This window comes from Scardinius erythrophthalmus, assembly GCF_964197995.2.
Source record: "Scardinius erythrophthalmus genome assembly, chromosome: 4".
NCBI classification, from domain to species: domain Eukaryota; kingdom Metazoa; phylum Chordata; class Actinopteri; order Cypriniformes; family Leuciscidae; genus Scardinius; species Scardinius erythrophthalmus.
Window position 1 is genome coordinate 5,748,042 of NC_138224.1, and position 22,120 is coordinate 5,770,161.

A 22,120-nucleotide genomic window follows, 5' to 3' on the forward strand; every position below is an offset into this window, starting at 1 on the left:
TTGCAGGCTTTTACTTTAGCGCTCCTCTCCATCTCTCGCTCATAGCAGACTAACGGTTTGAGGGGAGAGGTTAAGCGTTTTCAACCCAAGCCGTCAAACTGACGTCATCAGAAAAGGAACGCCATTCCAGACCAAAACTCTTCAGACTTTGATTAAAGATTGCCACGGCAAACAATTTTTTTTCTGTGTATTAACTTGCACGGATTAATTGTTCACCACAAGACTAGTAATATGCGCTAACAAAGTAAATAGGGTCAATTTTGATTTCATGTCGACTTTAATACTTACCTAAAACCTACTCATATTCCTGAAACTGTTGTGTTGTGTCAGTAATTTTACACTACTTTTCAATAATTTGGGGTTTATTTAGATTCAACAAGGGCACATAAAATGTATCAAAAGTGACAGTTAAGACATTTTATAATGTTATAAAAGATATCTGTTTTAAATAATTGCTGTTCTTTTGAGCTTTCTATTAATCCTGAAAAAAAAAAAATGTATAACAGTTTCCACAAAAATATTAAGCAGCACAGCTGTTTTCCACATTGATAATAATAAGAAATGTTTCTTGAGCAGCAAATCAGCACATTAGAATGATTTCTGAAGTTATTTGAAATTGTCATATTATTTCACTATATTGTGGTTTACTGTAGCCAATCACGACCCATGACCCTTACTGGATTTGTCCGGTTTATAAGTAGACACATTTTTCCCTATAAAATTATATTTTAACACGTTTTAAAGTAGAGATTTGTAGAGATGCACAGTATATCTATACCATATCATTAATCAGCTGTTTTTTTTTTTTTTTTTAATTTTCAACCAAAATACAATTTTGAATGTTCATTTCCCATATTTTTACATATAACACCAAATTGAAATCTTTAAAAACACTTATTATTTAATAACACTGTTAAATGTAATTTTTAAAGTAATTTTTAGGTTTATGAGGAAGTGTTTGGAAAACCTGTTTGAAAATGATCTTTATTGTTGTAATTTAGTTTGGTAATGCTAGTTTCTTAAATGGTGTATTAGATTTCAAGTTTTAAACACTTCTGTAGAAGCATTTCACTGAACACTGAAAGTGTAGCACCTCGTCCTCAAACATCTCTCTGATCTCTGCAGGACTCTAAGATCAGTTCTCTGGAGCGCAGTCTGAGGGATCTGGAGGACGAGATACAGATGCTCAAGTCAAACGGTGCTCTCAGCACAGGGGAGAGAGAGGAGGAGATGAAACAGATGGAGGTCTACCGCAGTCACTCCAAGTTCATGAAGAACAAGGTAGAACCTGTGGCTCATGGGCATTACAACTGTTTTGTTACGGTGCTTTTTTAACCTGTGCAGGTCGTGTGTTATTTGATCGCAGATTTAGGTTGATGTTGAATTTTATCAGGCGTCTTGTGACGCTGTAATATAATATGGTGTGCATCGCAACTTGCTAAATAAGCATACAATTGTCCACATTTTCATTTTATCTGGTCAAAGTTGTCTTGATAACTTCTTCATCGTATTATTATGTTATTATCATAACTAACTTTTATATTGAGCTAATACAATGTTAAATTATATTATTAATTGTATGTATAATATTTTTCCTAAGGAAACTGTTTACCTTTCACATACATATGAGACATATCCTTTACATATCCTTTTGAATGACATTTAATTGCAGCTAAATCATAACCGCATGGCCTGTGCGGTGAATGCTGATGGGTTTAGTAACGCTGACGGAATCGTGGGTGGTGTTTGATTGGCCGCAGGGCGTGCATGCGAGCTGGTGGATGGTGATTGGTGGTTGTTGCAGTAACAGCGCCCTCTCCTGACAGGTAGAGCAACTGAAGGACGAGCTGGCGCAGAGCGAAGCGCAGGGCGAGGAGCTGAGAAAGCGGGCGGCTGAGCTGCAGCAAGAAGTCTCTGCCGTAAGACATCCAGAGAACCGGCTTAGAACTCGCACAGCTCTGCTTCCCTCACCAGAGAGAACGTCTCGCCCACTCAGACATCAGATAGGGTTCTGGTTCACGCTAACCTCAGAAAAGCCCACTGACTGACTGACCGCCCGCCCGGCCGGCCGTTTAGCTTAGGGCGTTTTTTTTTTTTCTGCAAGAGATTCAGTGAATTATCTCTGATAGACGGAAGCCCTGAGGTGTCGGATAATTTTATAAAAGTTAATGTCATACATTATTTATGCTGCCTTCTTGGAGTAAATGGGCAAAAAGAAAAAGAAATCCCAGTGTAAAAAATAAAGCGCCCCCAATGGTCGAAGTTGAAACTGCATATGTTGTATAGTGATAGTGTAAGTAATAATAAAATAGAAATAAAAATGTAATCTTCAGACATATTCTTGGGATGCATGATATATTTTTCACTATATTGGTGTTGGATTTTTTTTTTTTATACTAGAAACATAATATTAGGCCTGGCCCAGTATTTAATTTTTTTTCTAAACAGAAATCCATGTTTTGTAAATTAAAATGTGTGTGTGTATATATATAATATCTCATATCTCAATCAGTAATTTTAGTACTTTTGTTCAACTTAAATATATTTATTTCAGTTAGTTGCCAAAGTAATATTTCTAATAAAATTAAATTAAAATTAAATTCTTAAGTTTTTAGAAAAAGGTAAAAAAAAATGTATGCAATATTTATATATTTTTTTAATTTCAGCTTTATTTCGTTTACCATAAACATTTTCTTATAGTTAATCAGTGCATCCCATCTCCCCAGTGTTCTGATTAGTGGTCGATCACTGTAGGCTTTTTTACACTGATTAACCAGCTCAGTCTTTTTTTTCCCATTCTAAATTCAACTCGAACAGAACACGATATTCCACTGACTAAAGAACTCGTGGGAAAAGTGCTTTTGGACACAAAGACAAACAGTAGCATTGCTTGACACTATGATCAGGGTGGGCGAAGGATGGAAAAGGTCCAGGGCGGTGAGGGGAACTGTTCAAAAATATTAGCTTTTGAGTCTCGACTCGTTTTCAGTGGCCGCCTGTGGTCATAATAGCAGGATCAGTGGGCGGCAGTGGTTCGGGCCGATGGGTAAATTTGAAAGTCCCAAGGTTTCTCTGATCAGGAAAGCAGAGTCGCCCAGCGCTGTGCTGAGAGGTCGGATGCCACTCTAGACTCCCACGATACTTTTCACCCATTTCTCTTTCTTTTCCTCTCCCTCTTGTTTGTAGCGCTGGTTGGAGTAGCGCTGAGAGCACTAATGTCCACGAGGCTTGAGTCTGTCTCTCTCTATCACTCTGACTTGTCTCTCTCTCCATCTCCTGTCTCTGCGCACACCTTTATTCACTAGGGTGACTGGCAGCCAGTAGAGTTACAGCTTTAGGCCATGCTAACCTGCTATAGCTGCCCCAGTGCATGCTGGGAATGTCAAGACTGTGATGTTTGTCTTTTTCTTTGCAGATGAACACTTGTTGTCTGTTTTATTGTGTCTTAACTCTTTGTTTACTGTCTGTGTGTAAAAATGGATTTAAATTTGTACTTAATTCAAATGTTTGCGTATCTTGCAAGCATGAACATGAGTGTTTTGTGGATGATTTAAGCTCAATGCATCAAGTGCTTCTCTTCACAGGAATTGCGATGTGCTAAAACAGCCTGGTAATGCTCTGCCTGCTTGAGGAGTCTAATTCAAGGAGTTTGCAAGTTTAATTTGTCTAAGATGAGGCTTCACACTTGGTATAATTACAAAATTCCACTTTTGTTCTCACATCAGACCTGAGACTACTGGTTTCATCCTGTTTTGCTGCGTTTGCATCCGATGAAGGTGTTTTAGGGGCTTTGAGGTCTTAGGTCTGGCTTGAAGGAGCTTTCTGGAGAGTTTTCCACATATTCAGACTGACTGTTTGTCTTGCACAGATTGACCAGGTGAAGCAGGATCTGTCCCGGAAGGACACTGAACTCTTGGGCCTGCAGACTAAACTGGAGACCCTCACCAATCAGTTTTCTGACAGCAAACAGCACATCGATGTACTCAAAGAGTCTCTCACTGCCAAAGAACAGCGTGCTGCCATCCTGCAGACTGAGGTAAGAGTTACGCATTGAATAGCATGGCTGGATAAAAGTAAAATAGGATTTACAAAGATGGGAATTTCTTTAAGTTCTCGGTAGATTATTTTTCTACCAAACTGACTTTCAAGAAAAGTTTTTTTTGGAAAATGATGCCATATTGAGAATGTTTATATATATACACATACACACATACACACATACACACATACATACATACATACATACATAAACACATACACACACACACACACACACACACACACACACACACACACATCTAACTACCGTAATGGATATCAGGATCAGGGGATTTTAAATGCTTTTACGTACACATTTGAATGGAAATTTCTATAGTGAATATCAACTTTTCTTTTGCTACTATTATGTTCGATTTCTGACTGAGTTGCAATGAATTGGTCAAACGTGATCACAAAGTGGGCTGAATGATTCATAAGCAGATCGATCTAAATAAAAATTATTTTTAATACTTGTACAAAAAGAGAGGGAAGAAATGGAAGAACCTTTTAAATCAGCATAAGTCATTCAGCAACAATGTTCTGTACATCCAGTGTTGGAGTAACACATTACAAGTAACACAAATTATGTAATCAGATTACTTTTTTCCCCAGTAACTAGTAATGTATTACTTTTAAATTTACAACAAAATATCGTGCGTTTTTCAAATAAGTAACGCAAGTTTCCATGTTGAGAGAAATCAGGAGTAAGTGCAGAGGCGTTGTTCGTGTAAACATGGTTATTGTAGTTCTAGACTAAATGTGAGCATACATTTATTCATCTCACTTTCACAAATATTCAGTATTATTCAAAATGAATAGAAAAAGTGAAATGCAAAATCAGAAAATTACACGCATATCTCACTTTATTAACCAATGGCTTTGCTGCTGACTTTTGGTGATCCAGTTTAATTGTACTAATAAGCAAAAATGCCTTTAGATTTAAACATCATATTTGTGCTTAATTTTTATGTTTTTACTGCTAAAGTAAGAGTCTCCTGCAATCCAGAATGGCAGCACAGCACAGAGGTTTGTTTGAGCTGCGCCCTCTACTGTACAGGCGTGAATTTACATACCCTTCAGCCTGAGGTTTATTCATTTCACTTTTGGTGGAAAAGGATCTTTACACTTGCCAAAAAATATAACTTTTTTTGTTACTAAAAAAACAAACAAGCCCAGCCCAGATGAGAAAATGTAACACAAAAGCAACGTCACGCATTGCTTTCCATAAAAAGTAATTGGTTACTTTTTTTTAGAGAGTAACACAATATTGTAACACATTACTTTTAAAAGTAACTTTCCACAACAATGTGTACATCACACAAATAAATAAATAAAATGTTTGCAAGGCATGAAACGTGTATAATCAACAAACACCAGTTAATTAACTATCAATACTAAAAATACCATACTTCTACTATAGATGTATCACATAATTGTAATACAATAATATAAATGATAAAATACATTTTATGCATATTATATTCTGAACATAGAAAAGCTTTTTAAAATTCCCTTGAAGTAATTCAAATTTTTTACATGCTGAGAATACATATAATTAACAAACTTTATTTAAAAAAAAAAATTTATAATGTTTCTTGTCTTTTTTGTGTGGAAAAAACATACTTTGCTGCAGTTTCCCTTCTTGACCATCAGGGGGCACTGTTGTATCAAACATGTTATTGGGCTGTTGTGAAGTTGCTGGGGCATGAATGCCTTCTTTGTGTGTGCTTTTAATTCTGTACTTAGTCTATCATCACACCTTTTATCATAATCCAGTGTTACCAGTGCCAGCATGTGATTCATGGAGTTTAGCTGATGGTTAATGTGCCATGACTGGCCAAGTATTAGTGTGTTCCTGCACATTGTCATGAATAATAGTACTTTAATGTACATTAAGAGTCAGTCCATGCATCTGTATGAATTTTGTGCCTGTGTGCATTTCAGGTCGATGCTCTACGTCTACGTCTGGAAGAGAAGGAGACCACGCTTAATAAAAAGAGCAAGCAGATTCAGGAAATGTCCGAAGAGAAGGGAACGCTCAACGGAGAAATTCACGACCTCAAAGACATGCTTGACGTCAAGGAACGCAAGGTCAACGTGCTGCAGAAAAAGGTATAGGCCGTGGCCGTATCAAAATAGTGTTTTACTTAAAATTGAGGTTCGATGGTGTTTTTGTGTTCGACACAAACCTTTTCAAGGATCCCAGCAGAACCATTGCGGTAGCGCATGCATTCGTAAACATCGACGCGCCCTTCAAGCGCATGTCATTTCCTCCTCCTGAACATAGATGGCACTGTTAGGCCACGTTTAATGAGTTCTGGCGAAATGCACGAAACCAGCCTCACCAAATATCCCTCTTGTGTAAATTTCTGATTTCTAAAAGTAGGGAAAAGTTGTGTTTGTGATGGCGACGGAGTCTCCTGTTCTCAGAAATGACACACACAGGCCGTTAACCTCAGGCTAACAGCGGGCGCCAGGGTTTATATGTCTGTTCTGCATCTTTCATATCCATGCAACAGCTGTTTGCTTCTACCTCAAATGCACGTTGGATATACAGGAAGCCGTAGCTTTCGCCGTTCCCGCCGACATCGCTTTTCATCGTCAGTATTTAGGGTGCAGCTTTGAACTTCGTTCCACAATATACAAACTTTGACAGAAATCGGCACACAAGTCAAAGCTGTCACTGACACGTTTCAAGCTTGTCGTGCCCTGCTCTTTGCGTCTGTCAGAGGATGTTTCCATGGTGACCCATGAGGCAATGCTTGCAGTCACATCCGACTATCAGTTTCAGTTCTTCTGCGCTGAGATCATAGGCTGTACAAACAAGCCCCCCGTCCGCTGCCTCATTAATCTTGACTTAGGGATAGTCTGAGTGCACGAAACCCACAGTGAGCTCACCTTTATTGGGAAAACAGGAAGTTGTGCATCTCTCTAATGGACATTCCAGGGATAATGTTGCAAATCATGCTCCTAAGATCGCTGTAACTTGTGTCATATGTTATTTTACGATTAAGTTTCCCAAAGAAGCACATGGATCATTTGCTATAAAGTAGAACTGAAGTAGGTTTGCTTAAATAGCTAATAGCTGTACCCCTTTGAATTGCACTCATAGTTTACAGGAAGTGGCTTTTGACTGATAATAGCAATCCTGGACGACCTTTTAAGGTTGTTGTAATTTTTTTGGTCGTTTCTAATTCAGACTTAAGGATATCGCTTTAATGGCAAATGCTTGCTTTTTTCCAAGTTTCTTCCTCAATTATTGTTATATTCATAATCCAATGTCCAAATTTGTGAATATCATCAATAGTTTTTTGTGTACTTCCAGGTTTTATTAACCCTTTAAATGCATGAATATTTCGCCAATCATTATTACATATTTGTGTCTTTAGTTCAGATGCAAAAGCCTCTAAGTGCCATCTGAAATTTTCTTCTAGAGTGATCATTTATATCAAGCTTGTATATTTAAGTTCAATAATTTCACTTAAATGGCAATGCAAATTACCTATTAATTGTCATTTAAGTGAAATTACTTAACTTAAATATACAAGCTTTATAAAAATTATCATTCTAGAAGAAAATTTCAGATGGCACTTAGAGGCTTTTGCATCTGAACTCTTCATATCTAACACGGATGGATCTCTACCTGTCCTGATATTAGAGTAACAGTTACAGAAGAATAAAATAAAGCATATTTTGTTACCTTTCGGAGCTTGGAAGGGTTCAGTTTAAGCAGATGTTTTATATAATCATCACTGTCATCATCAGAGCTAATTTCCCAGTACATTCAGCATCTGTTCGTGATCTCAAACATAATCTCAAAACTATCATTTTCAACATCTTCAAAATCAATATTTTGATCACTAACAGCTTCTTCTGTAGATCCACCATCAAGTGACAGTGAAACTAAGATTTGATTGCGTTCAGTACTTGCTCTGCAGTAAATCGCTGAGCCATTTCAAGTTTTGCCGATGATGCTTCCTATTCTTTTGTTTTCTGTCTGCGGTAACTATGAGTGAAACGTCACTTCATCAGTGTATCAGACATTGCCACCTTGTGGAATAAAAGGTGAATTGCACTGTCACAGAGACATCCAGAGTTCTTCAAAATAACACATCGAGGACGTTAAATGCCATTTTTATATTTATTTACGTTCTCCCAAGCCAGTAAAGTGCAAGGTGCTCACAGGTGCCAAAGCATGAAAATTTAAAAAAACAAACAAAAAAAAAAAATTCAATATACAAAAAAAAAAACAATAACCTTGCATCAGGTCTAATACTTCAATCAGAGTACTCAGCTGATACAGCATTCACTACCACCAGTCTTAGCCCCCCTTGATCACTTCATTATGTGAGAATTTATACACCTGGGTACAACCATTTCTCAGCAATAATCACATGGGGAAGTAATAAAGACCATGAACATGTAATAAATATCCAGTAAAAGTATTATGTGATCAAGTAACTCCATTTCCTTCACCACACACATTTAAATAACAGTACAAACTTCAATAAGTAAACTTCAGCAATAATTAGAGGAAGTACACATTAACATCAAACAATCCCCCCTCCTTTCCCACCATACTTGGTATCTCCCACTCCCCATGATGCAACACAGCACAGGTATAAAAAGTATGAGAAAAGTCCATTCCAGTCTTTTACCCAAATCAAGATGGCCACCACCATGTATGCTGATCCAGGTGACAATCAACAGTCTGTAGCAAACTTTAAATGTCCTCTGGGTTAGTGCTCAGGTGGCCAGTCTGAGACACAACAGTATAGTTGTAGGTATATTTGTGTGGTTAATCCATCTCTCCTGTCGCTGGTACACCAAGGTAAATAAAGAGTCTTTTAAAAACCAAGTATGTGTTCATGTGTTTTGTGAAAGGGCTAACAAGGGGTCACAAAGAAATGAGGGTAGCTCTGTGACGTGCACTTATTCAGTCATTAAAGATTATTGTTGTGCAGAAAAAATGTGCTTACACTGTTACACACCTTGGGTCATTAGCGACACAATAACATTTTTACAAAAAAATTATGAGAAAACAGGCATTATTATTTTTTTCTTGTTATATTGTTTATAAAGAATTGATTGAGGAATACTAAGAACGTTGATGTCTAACTTTTAAAGAATTAATGAGGAGTGGTAGTGAATGACATTCCAGGTCACTAGATGTTAAAAGGGTAAATGCGTTTTAAGGCTAAAGAAAATGTTGGTTAAAATAAGAGAGCTCTTTTTAAATCACTTATAAACATGTTATAGTCATAAAGTCATGCTTGCGTACTTGCTGTTTTGGGAGAAAGCCCGGGTTTTATTTGAGAGTGTCTCAAATATAAAGATCGGGCACTTTCTTATAATTTCCTGATCTTTCTCGTAATAGTTTTTGTCTCTGTTTTGGCTGTTTTCGTTCTCTCTTCGCCTCAACCGCTTTGCTTCTCTTCACAGTTTGAGTCTGAAAGCCTCTCAGAGTCATCGGGGGCACAATGAACTTCTTTTTTTTTTAAGCCAAGTGCTCTCCCAAGCCACAGAAAGAGAAACATTTAGTTTCCATTATAGTGCCTGATCCGTTCTGTATTGCCCCAGAGCTGTTCCTAATGGCCATAACACATTGAGACAGTGCTATGAAGGTATGCATGGGGCTGCTCAACAGGACACCATTCAACGCACAGGTCAAACACGAGAAAACGACAGACCGTACAGAGGAAGCAGGATTACATCCAGCTAGGAAAAACTTGCACATACGTATCATTTCACATTTTTAGAAACCTACTGTCCTTTTAAAGCGTGCCGCACACATCCTGAAAAGTAAGGCCAAAATATTTTGATCGGCCCCCTGGTGGCTGGCTGATAAGCCTGGGATGTGATGTGATTACACGTCAAATAATTTTTTTCTGAAGATTTTTCTCTCATTTTAGGTAGTTCTCATCATGTTGACTTATGTTCAAGTTTTTGTTTTTCCAATAAGTTTGGTTTTAGTAAGTCATTTGATGCTATAAAAATGGGGTGTAACATGATTGATAGCTGGCCTTTATTTATTTTTTTTTTTTTACAGTGGAGGGCAACACGTCTTTCATCTTTTATTTGCAGTCTATGTGACATGTCATGGACAAAATACAGTGCTATGCATAAGTTTAGACACCCATGCTAAAGTTGACTAAAAAGAGGAATAAAAAAATCATCTTTTGGAAATTGAACTTAATGCCTTAATTAAAAAAAGTAGGAAAAATCCAGGCTTTAAGGACACCAATTTTCTTTGTGAATGAATAATGTATCGTAAATAAATAAATGTTCTTCCTTAAAATACAGGGTGCATAAGTTTGGACACCCCTATGTTAAATTCCCATAGAGGCAGGCAGATTTTTATTTTTAAAGGCCAGTTACTTCATGGATCCAGGATACTATGCATCCTGATAAAGTTCCCTTGGCCTCTGGAATTAAAATAGCCCCACATCATCACAGAGCCTTCACCATACCTAGAGATTGGCATGGTTTTATTTCAGTTAGCCTAATAGCTGGTTTGATTTGCATTGAGAGATGATCTTATGGAAAGTACTCCATGCCAATCAAATTTTTTTCAAATTCAAATTAGCTTTATTGGCATGACTTGTACAGTATTGCCAAAGCATTGGCCATTCCATAGGCAATGAACAAATAATCAATAAAATTAATCAGTAAACAAATGCATGAATACATTTATACAGAAAAATAAATAAATAAATAAATAAATAAATAAAAGAAATCCGTAACAAAAAAAAATAAAATAAAATAATAATAATACAATTATTAAAATAAATATACAATGTGTCTGATATGGATTCGAATTCAGGGTATATTTGGGAAATGTTTGCAAAGTGTTTTTGTCTTAGTGTATTATATTTGGGGCATGAGGTTAGAAAGTGCAGCTCTGTCTCTAGCTGTCCCCTGTCACACTGGGAGCAGAGTCTCTCCTCTTGTGGGAGCCAGCTCTGTCTGTGGCGACCCTTCTCTATGGCCAGGCTGTGTTCACTCAGTCTGTACATTGTCAAAATTTTTCTTAGTTTAGGGCATTTTATTGTACTCAGGTAATTTGCCAGTGTGAATTCTCTTTTTAGGGTCAGATAACATTGTACTTTACTTTGTGTTTTGGTCGTTTCTTTCCAGTATTCAATATATTTTTCTTTCTGCTTGTTGATAATGTGGTGTGGTCTGCTTGAGCTGGCGTTGCTGTCCTGAGGCTGTGGCCAATCTCTAGGTATGGTGAAGGCTCTGTGATGATGTGGGGCTATTTTAATTCCAGAGGCCAAGGGAACTTTATCAGGATGCATAGTATCCTGGATCCATGAAGTAACTGGCCTTTAAAAATAAAAATCTGCCTGCCTCTATGGGAATTTAACATAGGGGTGTCCAGACTTATGCACCCTGTATTTTAAGGAAGAACATTTATTTATTTACGATACATTATTCATTCACAAAGAAAATTGGTGTCCTTAAAGGTTGGATTTTTCCTATTTTTTTTTTATTAAAGCATTAAGTTCAATTTCCAGAAGATGATTTTTTATTCCTCTTTTTAGTCAACTTTAGCATGGGTGTCTAAACTTATGCATAGCACTGTAATTGCATAGTTTACATTTATAATGTTGTCTAAACTTCCTCAGTTCCTCAGGTTTGTAGTTAAAAACAGGTGATACAGAACTAATCATGATTTTGCCATCACAACCATCAGCTCATTAATATAAGACCTACATTTAGACCTACAGTCTACATTTACATAAGAATTACATTACCCGCCCTGATGAATGATGTGTGCACTGTCTAGGCAAGTGTTAGCCTATCACAGCAGAGTTCATTTGCATGAATTCTGCGAGATTAAGTAGCAAAAGCAGCTGTTGCATGTATGAAAGGTTAGTGAGAATGGAAAATATAATGGAAAAAAAATGAAATCATTGCCGGGTTTGATGTTAAAAACCTTTGCTATCATTACAAGCAGGCTTTAGGGAAAAATAAAATGCTAAAAAGTGTCGAATATGTCCCCTAAAAAAGCCACACAGTTTAGTTTTATTCAAACAACACATAGCGCTGTTACATTTGTGGATACGAAAATGAGCTTTCCTAGACTGTGTGTGTCTGTGTATATAAGTGAGTAAATGAATAGATACACAATGTCCTGTGATGTATGCATTCGTTCTCAGAGGAGGCCGAGCCTGGGCTCGTTTCTTTTTTCTCGCACTCTCCTTTAATGTCTGAACATCATTTTTGCTCCCTCTCGGAGCTGTTTGGCTTTGTAATTGTTTTCCCAGCGGCTCCGGTTCATGTGCGGCGCTCTCTGCCTTCTCAGTGGCACGGTTTGCCTGCGCGGATGTGAGCGAGTGCATGCTGAACGGAGCAAAACACCTCTTCCAGCGGCTGCCGAGAGTTTTGGGCCGCTCTTTTCTCTCTTTGTTTATATTCAGTGTTTTGTGTTTAACCGAACACTTACCCTTTAACAGCCTGGAAAATAACGATAATTTAATTTGCAACTGTCAGATAAGGTGGCAGACAGATCCGCAGTGGAAGCGGTCGAACTAAATATTGAAAACAGCGGTTTGGATGGGAATTCTTTCGCAAGTTCACGGCAGGACAGGCTGCAGAAAATAACATTTGTTAATGCAAGGAGGGAGGAATACAAGACACAGTTCAGCAGAACTCGCTCAAGTATGTAAACTCGAGTCGAGCGTCTTGATGGAGAGCAGCTCTCTTTGGCATGAGAGGGTCGTCAGAGACACTTTGTCTTGTGGATGAACATGGGTAGCGCTAGGGTGGGCTTCTGGGATGTTTTTTTTTTACCGTAAAGTTTCCATGTCTGGAGATTTTTATCATTATTAAATCCATTTAGGATTGCAATTAACACAAAAATAGGCTTTAGACTATCGGCATATCACATCTTATTTTGAAACAAAATGAAATAATTGCACATAAATCCTGGTCTGCAGACGATACCATAGAAACTAAACCTGTTAGTTGACTTTGTGGTCAGAGTTTCGCTCCATTCGGATGTAATAAACACCCAATATTCAGCGTTGCTCAAGGAATTTGTTGGCAACCTTTGAAACACAATCCAGGACATCGAGGTTCTTGCAAAACACTTTTATTAAGAAACATGAAACATGTCATGAACCTCACAAACTTCAGCAGATCCAACAACTGTATTTCTCTTAGAAGAAGCATTCAGCCTGCTAGCATTTGAACACACTTGACACCTTGACGACATAAAACTGTCATCAAAGTACTGTGTGCATTGGACCACACTACAGTTCAAAGGTTTGGGCTCAAAAGTATTAATTTCCTTTTTTAAATAAATTAATACTTTATTCAGTAAGAATGCATTACATTGATCAAAGTGACTGTTTTCAGCATTCAACCAAATCAGCATATTAAAATGATTTCTGAAGTATCATGTGACACTGAAGACTGGAGGTAATGGCTGAAAACTATATAGAAAAAAAAGTTTTTAATATTTCTCAATATTACAGTTTTTGATGTAGAATTTTTTTTAAATCAAATAAATCCAGCCTTTGTTATTTACTTTAAGCCTTTATATATAATGCATTATTACAGTATTTTTAATGCATTAATTATTCTGTGTAATATATAATGTGCATTATGAATACCTCTATGATGCATTATACATAAAGGCTTTAAGTAAAGTGTTACTGAGACGTCTTTCAGAATCATTTAAAAAATCTTTCTACCCCAAACTTTTGCAAGCCAAAAGGGTCAGCATTGTTGTTTTATTTAAAAATCCATTAAAAAAAGAAAAAAAAAATCAATTGGCAGAGACTATAAGTATAGTGGGACATCTTTTGTTTCCGCTCCACTGAAATTGAGAGTTTTACTTCATTAACAATGACTCACCGCACAAGTAACTTTTCAACATGTATTATCGAGTGTATCATATTGCAGTATTTCATCGAAGGATGTCCCAATGCACATTCTCAAAGGGTTTGGTGTAAACCCTGAACATTCACTAACCCCTGAAACGCCCCTGTGGATGAAGAACTTCCAATTTGCTACACTTTTAAAGGCTGGTTCAGAACGTTTGTGTGCTTTTTTTCCCCCTTCTTTTCGACGGCTAAAGGGGTTGAAGAAGGCTAACAGGCTTAGCACCACAAGGAAACAGAGCGTGTCGGGACTGAGTTGTGATCTTGCTGAGAAAGAGCCTCTTACATTGTTTGTTACCATCCTTCAGGAGAGAGAGAGAGAGAGAGAGAGAGAGAGAGAGAGAGAGAGAGAGAGAGAGAGAGAGAGAGAGAGAGAGAGAGAGAGAGAGAGAGAGAGAGAGAGAGAGAGAGAGAGAGAGAGAGAGAGAGAGAGAGAGAGAGAGAGAGAGAGAGAGAGAGAGAGAGAGAGAGAGAGAGAGAGAGAGAGAGAGAGAGAGAGAGAGAGAGAGAGAGAGAGAGAGAGAGAGAGAGAGAGAGAAGGAGAGAGAGAGAGAGAGAGAGAGAGAGAGAGAGAGAGAGAGAGAGAGAGAGAGAGAGAGAGAGAGAGAGAGAGAGAGAGAGAGAGAGAGAGAGAGAGAGAGAGAGAGAGAGAGAGAGAGAGAGAGAGAGAGAGAGAGAGAGAGAGAGAGAGAGAGAGAGAGAGAGAGAGAGAGAGAGAGAGAGAGAGAGAGAGAGAGAGAGAGAGAGAGAGAGAGAGACACACAGACAGAGAGAATGGAGCTTTAAGAGGGCACATGCTAATAAGTGCCTTGTGTTAAAATAATGATAAAACCCACATCAAAAGGGTGAGAGTCTTAAGCCCCTAACAGTCTGATAGAGAGCGAGAGAAAGATCCTCTCTGCTTTCGACTTAATTGGGGAAAAGAAGTTCTACAGAAGTTTGTAATTAATCGACACTTCCTCCTCCTCCTCCTCCTCCTCCTCCTCCTCCTCGCTTCTCCTTTTGCTCACCCTGTTTCTCAGACTTTTCAGTTTCAAAGTGCTTTTAATAACATGTTTGTTTTACACATTATAAAAATGCAAATAAAACAAAGTTTTAAATTAAATACAATTTTAATGGTTATACTGTACTTTGAAATTTGATCTTATATTTTTTTTATTGCAATAGCAGGCCCCTTATTATTTGCATTTTTATAATATGTGTAATTTAATTTTACATTTAAATTAAATTAATATTTTACAAAAATACAAATAAAGATTTCAAATGTTTGGGGTCTGTATTTTTATTTTTTTTATGTTTTGAAAGAAGTCTCTCATGCTCACCAATGCTATATTTATTTGATGAAAAACACAGTAAAACATTAACATTCTTCTTCTTCAATATTTTTGTGCAAACAGTGAGACATTTTTTCAGGATTCCTTCAATCAATCTTCAGTCAAATCTTACTGTCCAGAAACTTTTGAATGGCATTGTTCATGTTTAGTAAAAAAATAAATAAATCAGGTAACAGTAATTGCTATAAACATCATAGTTATTGTAAATAATAACTGACTTTTTTTTTAATTTTGGTTTTAGCTTTAAAATTTGTAGCAGAATTGCTTCTATAAAGGGAAGCATTTTGAAACTTCCAACGGTAAAACTCTCATAAATTACTGTACGTCTCTAAATCCATGCCCATTAAAGAGCTTCAACTGCAACCAGTAAATCTTTGACCACTTTGAACTTTTGCATTATTCCAAATATATGTGTCCGTTGCAATTTACTATATAAAGCTAATGAGGCGCAGTTACACACTGGAATTTTACTCCTGCTGTCACTTTGTATCAAACCAGTGCAACTGAAGTCATGTGATCCATAACTAGTCGGCACAGACCTGGCACGGCAACTAGTTACTAACATATGGTGATCAAAGCTGGAATATGAATTTTGACGATTTTGAAAAATTAAGGGAAATCTATTTCTGTGTGGGAGTTTGCAGACACAAAGACTGGCGTCATGCCACTTACCTGTCAGGTCTCACCCACTCAGGTGCCAAACTCCTGACACACATTTGCATTACTGAACAGCGTGTGTGTTCGACGCCACCCATTCCGTTTCAACAAACCTTTCATAAATGACATTCACGTGTTTTGTTGCAAAATACATCCTGACAGGTGGATCAAGACCCCAATGCAAATTGGCTACTTATTATTATTTTTTTGAGTTATATTATTTAATGATTTGAGCAAGAAGAGATCGCAGAGTGGTACGAGATATCTAGGAAATGTTGAAAAGGGTCAGGTACACACACACACACAAAAAAAAGTGGTGTTGGATTTGCTTTGAAACAAAACATTTTTTTTTCAAATTGCTATTAAAAGGGGTCATGATATGAGAAATCATGATTTTTTTCAGAGATCTTTGTACCATTAAAGCGTCCTGCAAGTTTCATAGATTAAAACGTCCTCATTATAAACAAAGCATTTATTCAATCAAGCTCCATAAAACGGCTCATTTTGATATTTTGCGGGATCTATGACCTCACCCAGGCAAATACATTTGCATATGACCGCCTCCAGATCAAGACATCGACGAATAGTTATACAGCATAGCACCATAGTATTGGATTATCCACTGTATTGGATCCGACAGCAGCTGCATCACAAACTGCAAGGAAATTATTTCATAATAATTCATAACGGTTTTATATGGATAATGTTTTCAAAACACTTACTCGTGTGCAATAGCAAGTGGGAGTTGATATGCAATGACGTCAGCCAATCATAACAGTGGCCGTTTACTGACCAGCCTGAAAGGAGCCGTCCAGACAGAGGTGCAGGATCAAAGTTCTTGTGGAAAAGTCATTATGAAAGTGATTCCAACTATATCGTTCTAGTTGTGGTATGGACTCTGCTATTCTTTTATATTTAGAACGATATCTTTATCGTTATAGTTATCGTCCATTGTGTATAGAGTTCAGTGCTCATTATGCAGAAATATTCGACATCAGAAGTATATCAAGCGCAAGAAACAAATTGCAAACACTTTTTTTCTTATACATAGTCATTTCTTAGTCCCCATCTGCTGAAAGTCCTCAGAAAAGATCTCCCCTCCCGTCGCTCCGCTCTGTGAGTTTGACATGTTGTTTTGTTCGGCTTGCACACTGCATACAATTCTGATGCAACCCGCTGTAAACACTCAAATCTTTTCACTCTGTGCGTGTGTGTGCCCGCGCATGTTGTCTTGTTGTGTGTCGTGTGCCTCTCTGTCTGTTTCCAGAGCTCACACCACACTGACAAGCAGCGGATCGCTAAGTGAAACAAAACACTCTTTAATAATTCAGACAACCCCCCCTCACTCTCGCTCTCTCTCTCTCTCACACACACACACACACACACACACACACACACACACACACACACACACACACACACACACACACACACACACAAATCCCTTTAAGTCTCCATGCGTTTGGATCTCTGTGACGGGAGGCTGCTCTTTTTGTCTTGTCTCTTATCCGCTCACACACTCTCAGATGAAACCAGAAACGAGGCAGAGAAGCGTGTGAGAGTGTGTGTGTGTGTCCATATACAGTACACACAGAGCGTTTTTCTCTCAGTTTTAGTTAGCAGGTCGTCCAATTCCGGATTAAACCTGCTCCCAGAATCCCAACACGGACTTTCTCTACTTTAATAGGCTGCTATTTGAATGTAATCATCATTTGGCTTGACATGGATCCCCCGTAATCTAGATCCGTATGTCCGTCTCCTCCGTGAGGAAGATGAAGGCATTTTCCCTCCATTAGCCTGAGACAGGATTGCAGTTTTCTACTCAATGCTCTGATTGTTTTCCAAAATATAATTGCAGTTATCATACGACTCTGCACATGCATAATAAGCGCGCTATGAAATATTCATGAGCGTATAGCCGAAGCTGTGCGGGGTAACCCAAGACTGCTGGGTAATGTGGCAGAGGAGCGTAATCAGGTTGTGTTACACAAGCAGGTTTCATGGGCGACCGCAGACTATATCAAAGGGAGGAGTGTGTGTGATGGGTTCAGACATTAGAATGTGTGTGTCGTCGGACAGGTGGAGCTGTCAGGTGTGTGTTTGATTAATGAGGGGCTGGAGATGTTTAATTGTGCGTAATGGACATGCGTGTGCACACACTTCTCCTGTTTATGTCTTTCGCTAAAAATCTGCCACAATTCCACTCAACTTTACAAATCGAGACCAATCAGCACAACCTATTTTTTAAAACCAGCTGAGACTAACCTCGACATCTGTCCAAACATGTCTGAAATTATTTAAAACAACACACCCTGCCGAACTTTTTATTATTCGAGCAACAACTGTAGGTTTTTTTGAACCAGGGCAAATTCATTATAGGGTTTCTTCTCACTTATCCCTCTGCCTACATTTGTTATCCTTGTAATCGCTTTTGCCAAAACATTCACCCTTTTAATTAAATTCATAAGTCGACACAGCTTTATCTCTCTCAGTGGTCCGGTTTGAAAAACAGTTTCGCAGTTTTCTCTCGCTCCTTACCGGGAACTGAATAAAATCTGGTCTTCCAGATTTGTGGAGTTGCACACACAGACCAGCCACTGAAAACTGCCACACACACAGTAGTTGATGCACTGGATTTACAGAAATCATTTCACTTTTAAGGAGTGTTTTCTCAACATTGCAGCATTGCATATCTAATTAGCTCCTGACGAACACAATTATTATTATTTGAGCAATTTAACCATGTTCTTTTGTCTTTGGAAGGCATTTGTCTCTTTGACACAATATGTTTACTTGATGAGACACCCTGAGACCCAAAATTAAAATTAAGTTATTAATAATAATAATAATAATAAATAAAATTAAGTTCACAGTTCTCTGATTATAGTTAATGGTCACATGACATATAAATACATACGATACACAAAACCAATAAAATATTATATAAAGTGTGTATTGTATTGTGTATATGTAAGGGATAATGTATAGCGAGGCGGTTGTTATAGCGAATAACAACCCTGACAGGCTGAACGGGTTGGGGTCTTGAATCAGCCTGAAGGGGTTGTATACATATATATACATATATATACATATTTACACACACATATATATATTCATATAATGTGTGTGTGTGTGTGTGTGTGTATATATATATATATATATATATATATATATATATATATATATATATATATATATATATATACACACACACACACACACACACACACACACACACACACACACACACACACACATATATATATATATATATATTCATATAATGTATGTGTGTGTATATATATATATATATATATATATATATAGTATGTATGTGTGTATATATATATATATATACAGTATATATATAATGTATGTATATATGTATGCATACATGCATGTTATTGAATTAAAAATAATGCAAATATTTTTATAATAATATTAGAATTTGATTATATTTTTTATGTATTAATAAAATATTTGAATGTAAACTTTGTTTACATTTTTTGGTTTTATTTTGCGATATAACTCTCACTCTCGTTGGCTGTGAGGCTGCTGCCATAGCAACAAAACTTCAACATTTCAGAATATTTGTTTATTCGTCTTAAAACAATTACGTTCATATCAAAGACCATATATTTTTTTCTCCATCTTGTTCAGCCCAAGAACTTTCAATCTAAACACTCGAGGTAGGCCTGCTGATAAAATGTGTTTTCACAGAGAGCCGCTCTATCAACGGCAGGTTGTTTCAAAGCAGCTAAAAGAAACAAAAACGGCAACTATTTATCAAATCCGTCAGCGTTTAATTGAATGTGAAACGGTGGACAGGAACAGTCAGTCTTTTCATTGAGCTGTCGGGACATGATGAATGGAGCGAAACGTGGAAATGCCCATCTCTCCCGTGTCATTCATCAGCTGCGGCGTCACGCACACGCCAGCCGCGCACGCAGATAAGGAAAGTTTATGAAGAGAATTAGTTCTGAATATGCTTCTAATGAGGTCATTATTTATTTTCAGCTGAACAGTGGGGAAAAAAATAGATTGTTTTTAACCCATCCGTCCCTCCCCCCATCCCTAATGTTACATATGGAATGCTGTAAGTGGAAGTGCTGAAAATAAAATGAAAAATGGCTTCACTTAGTCTACTCTGAGCTTAAGTGTGAGTAAATGTTGTTTATTGTGCTTTAATAGATATGTCTTCATCTGGAGCAGTTCGATGTCGTAAAACTGTCTCTCTCTCTGTGCAGATTGAGAACCTGCAGGAGCAGCTGAAGGATAAGGAGAAGCAGATGACCAGTCTAAAGGAGCGCGTCAAATCCCTGCAGGCCGACACTTCAAACACGGACACGGCGCTCACCACCCTGGAGGAGGCCCTGGCTGAGAAGGTGGACACACACCAACACACACACATTCATTTACAGACACCTAAATCCATCAATGTCGGGTTGTACCCTGTCAGGTTTAGGGTTGTTATGATACCAACATTTAGTTTGCCATGATTCTCACCCGTGCAGTTTTGAAGCAACTTATATTGAAGTTAGTTATACTCCGCCCAATTGGATTGGTGGTACAGATTTTTTTGCATTAACTGGAACTAAAGCACTGGTTTTGTATTTTTGTCATCCGTAATCAATTTTTAGAGCATTACAGCAAGTGAAGGGTCCAAAGGGACCAAAAATAGTTATAGTAAATAGTAATTAGTACATAAATGTTACATTAAGTTATTATCATTATTATTATTACAATTCATAATTTTTAACATGAATGAATGATTTAATAATAGTAAATAGTATATAAATCTTACATTAGGTTAATAGTACCATAGTAATAGTATTTTCTTACTACAATTAATATTAATTCATATTTCATATTGATGTTTAATTTAATATAATTAGTAAATATTATATATTACATTTATATTAAATAATAGTAAATAATAATAAAAATAAATGATAAATATATAAATAATAAATCAAATTAATACATGTTTATTATTATTATTATTATTATTAATGTTCTTATTTAATATGAATGCATAATCTAATACCATTAGTAAATATATAAATATTACAGTAAGATATTATTGTTATTATTATTAATTTTATTATTTAATATAATTGTATGATCTATTATTATTATTATTATTATTATTATTATTATTACAAAATTATAATAATTTTTAATATCAGTGTATAATCTAATACTAACAGTAAATATTATATAAATATTAAATTTAGTTTTTTTATTAATACTAGTATTAGTATTTTCTTGTAGAAGTATTTTCTAACTACAATCAATAATTATATTAAGTCATATTTAATATTAATGTGTAAATCAATATTATTAGTAAATATTATTTTAATATTGCATTAAGTTTGTTACTATTATTATTATTATTATTACTAACTACTCTGTGAATGGTAGTAGCGTGTGTTATGTCTCTGAAGGACATGAGTTCACAGGTAACATATACTGTACAGCAGAAGCTGTGTGTGTGACAGCGGTGAAGATTGCTCTGTCACACACCCTTATGTAAGGCCTCAGTCATTCTCACACTACGATTGACCTCCCAGCAAGCGCACGGATCCACGGGTCAATCCCCGTCACTTCTCATCAACTCACATCGCATGTGTGATTGTCTTCGCCAGCACCTTCTCGTAGTTCCCTCTGAACGTTTCAGGTCACGGACATCCAGATGACGGAGTTCTCCGAATCAACATATCCCCCACACCCACTCCCCGAACTCCACCTCATGAATATGAATGAATTAAACCCGGGGGTTATTAGCATTGTCTTATGTGTCCGCAGTTTGGCGGCGATCTGCTGTTCTGCGTTCCCCCACTTCATCTCGCTCACATACCCTCACGCGCCGAGGTTTGGGCCTCCTGTTCCTCCGGCCGCGGGGCGGAAATCAACTTTGTCAGCCATCTGCATATTGAAAAGGGGAGCCCTGGCACGTTTAGTGGACTCACACACTCCAACACAGGCGTATGCACTTTTGCGCCACGTTCCCTCACGCAGACCGTTTCTGTCCTTCCCGACTCAGACACACACAGTTTTCCATTTCACACGCCTCGGATGCCGTACGCTGAGCATCGCGGAGAGAGTTAGCTGGCGCAGCGATGAGCGGTCATGCTTAATGTCACAGCTCAGCGAGGATCGGCCAGGAACGCCGGCTCGGGAGAGTGAAATACAGCC

The 22,120-nt window shown here is 37.3% G+C and overlaps 1 protein-coding gene across 7 annotated transcripts in view; it reads left to right on the forward strand.

Annotated features, from left to right (window-relative positions):
* The window catches only part of erc1b (ELKS/RAB6-interacting/CAST family member 1b), a 192,658-nt gene that overhangs the window by 31,639 nt on the left and 138,899 nt on the right, over positions 1–22,120 (forward strand). For 4 of the 7 annotated variants that reach the window (XM_081363058.1, XM_081363056.1, XM_081363055.1 and 1 more), the window contains exons 5-9: positions 1,126–1,281; positions 1,827–1,919; positions 3,869–4,036; positions 5,983–6,150; positions 20,170–20,307. In XM_081363058.1, coding sequence (XP_081219184.1) covers positions 1,126–1,281; positions 1,827–1,919; positions 3,869–4,036; positions 5,983–6,150; positions 20,170–20,307 — 723 coding nt within the window. The remainder of the gene's footprint in view (positions 1–1,125; positions 1,282–1,826; positions 1,920–3,868; positions 4,037–5,982; positions 6,151–20,169; positions 20,308–22,120) is intronic. The other 3 variants (XM_081363061.1, XM_081363059.1, XM_081363060.1) reach the window with 1 other exon arrangement.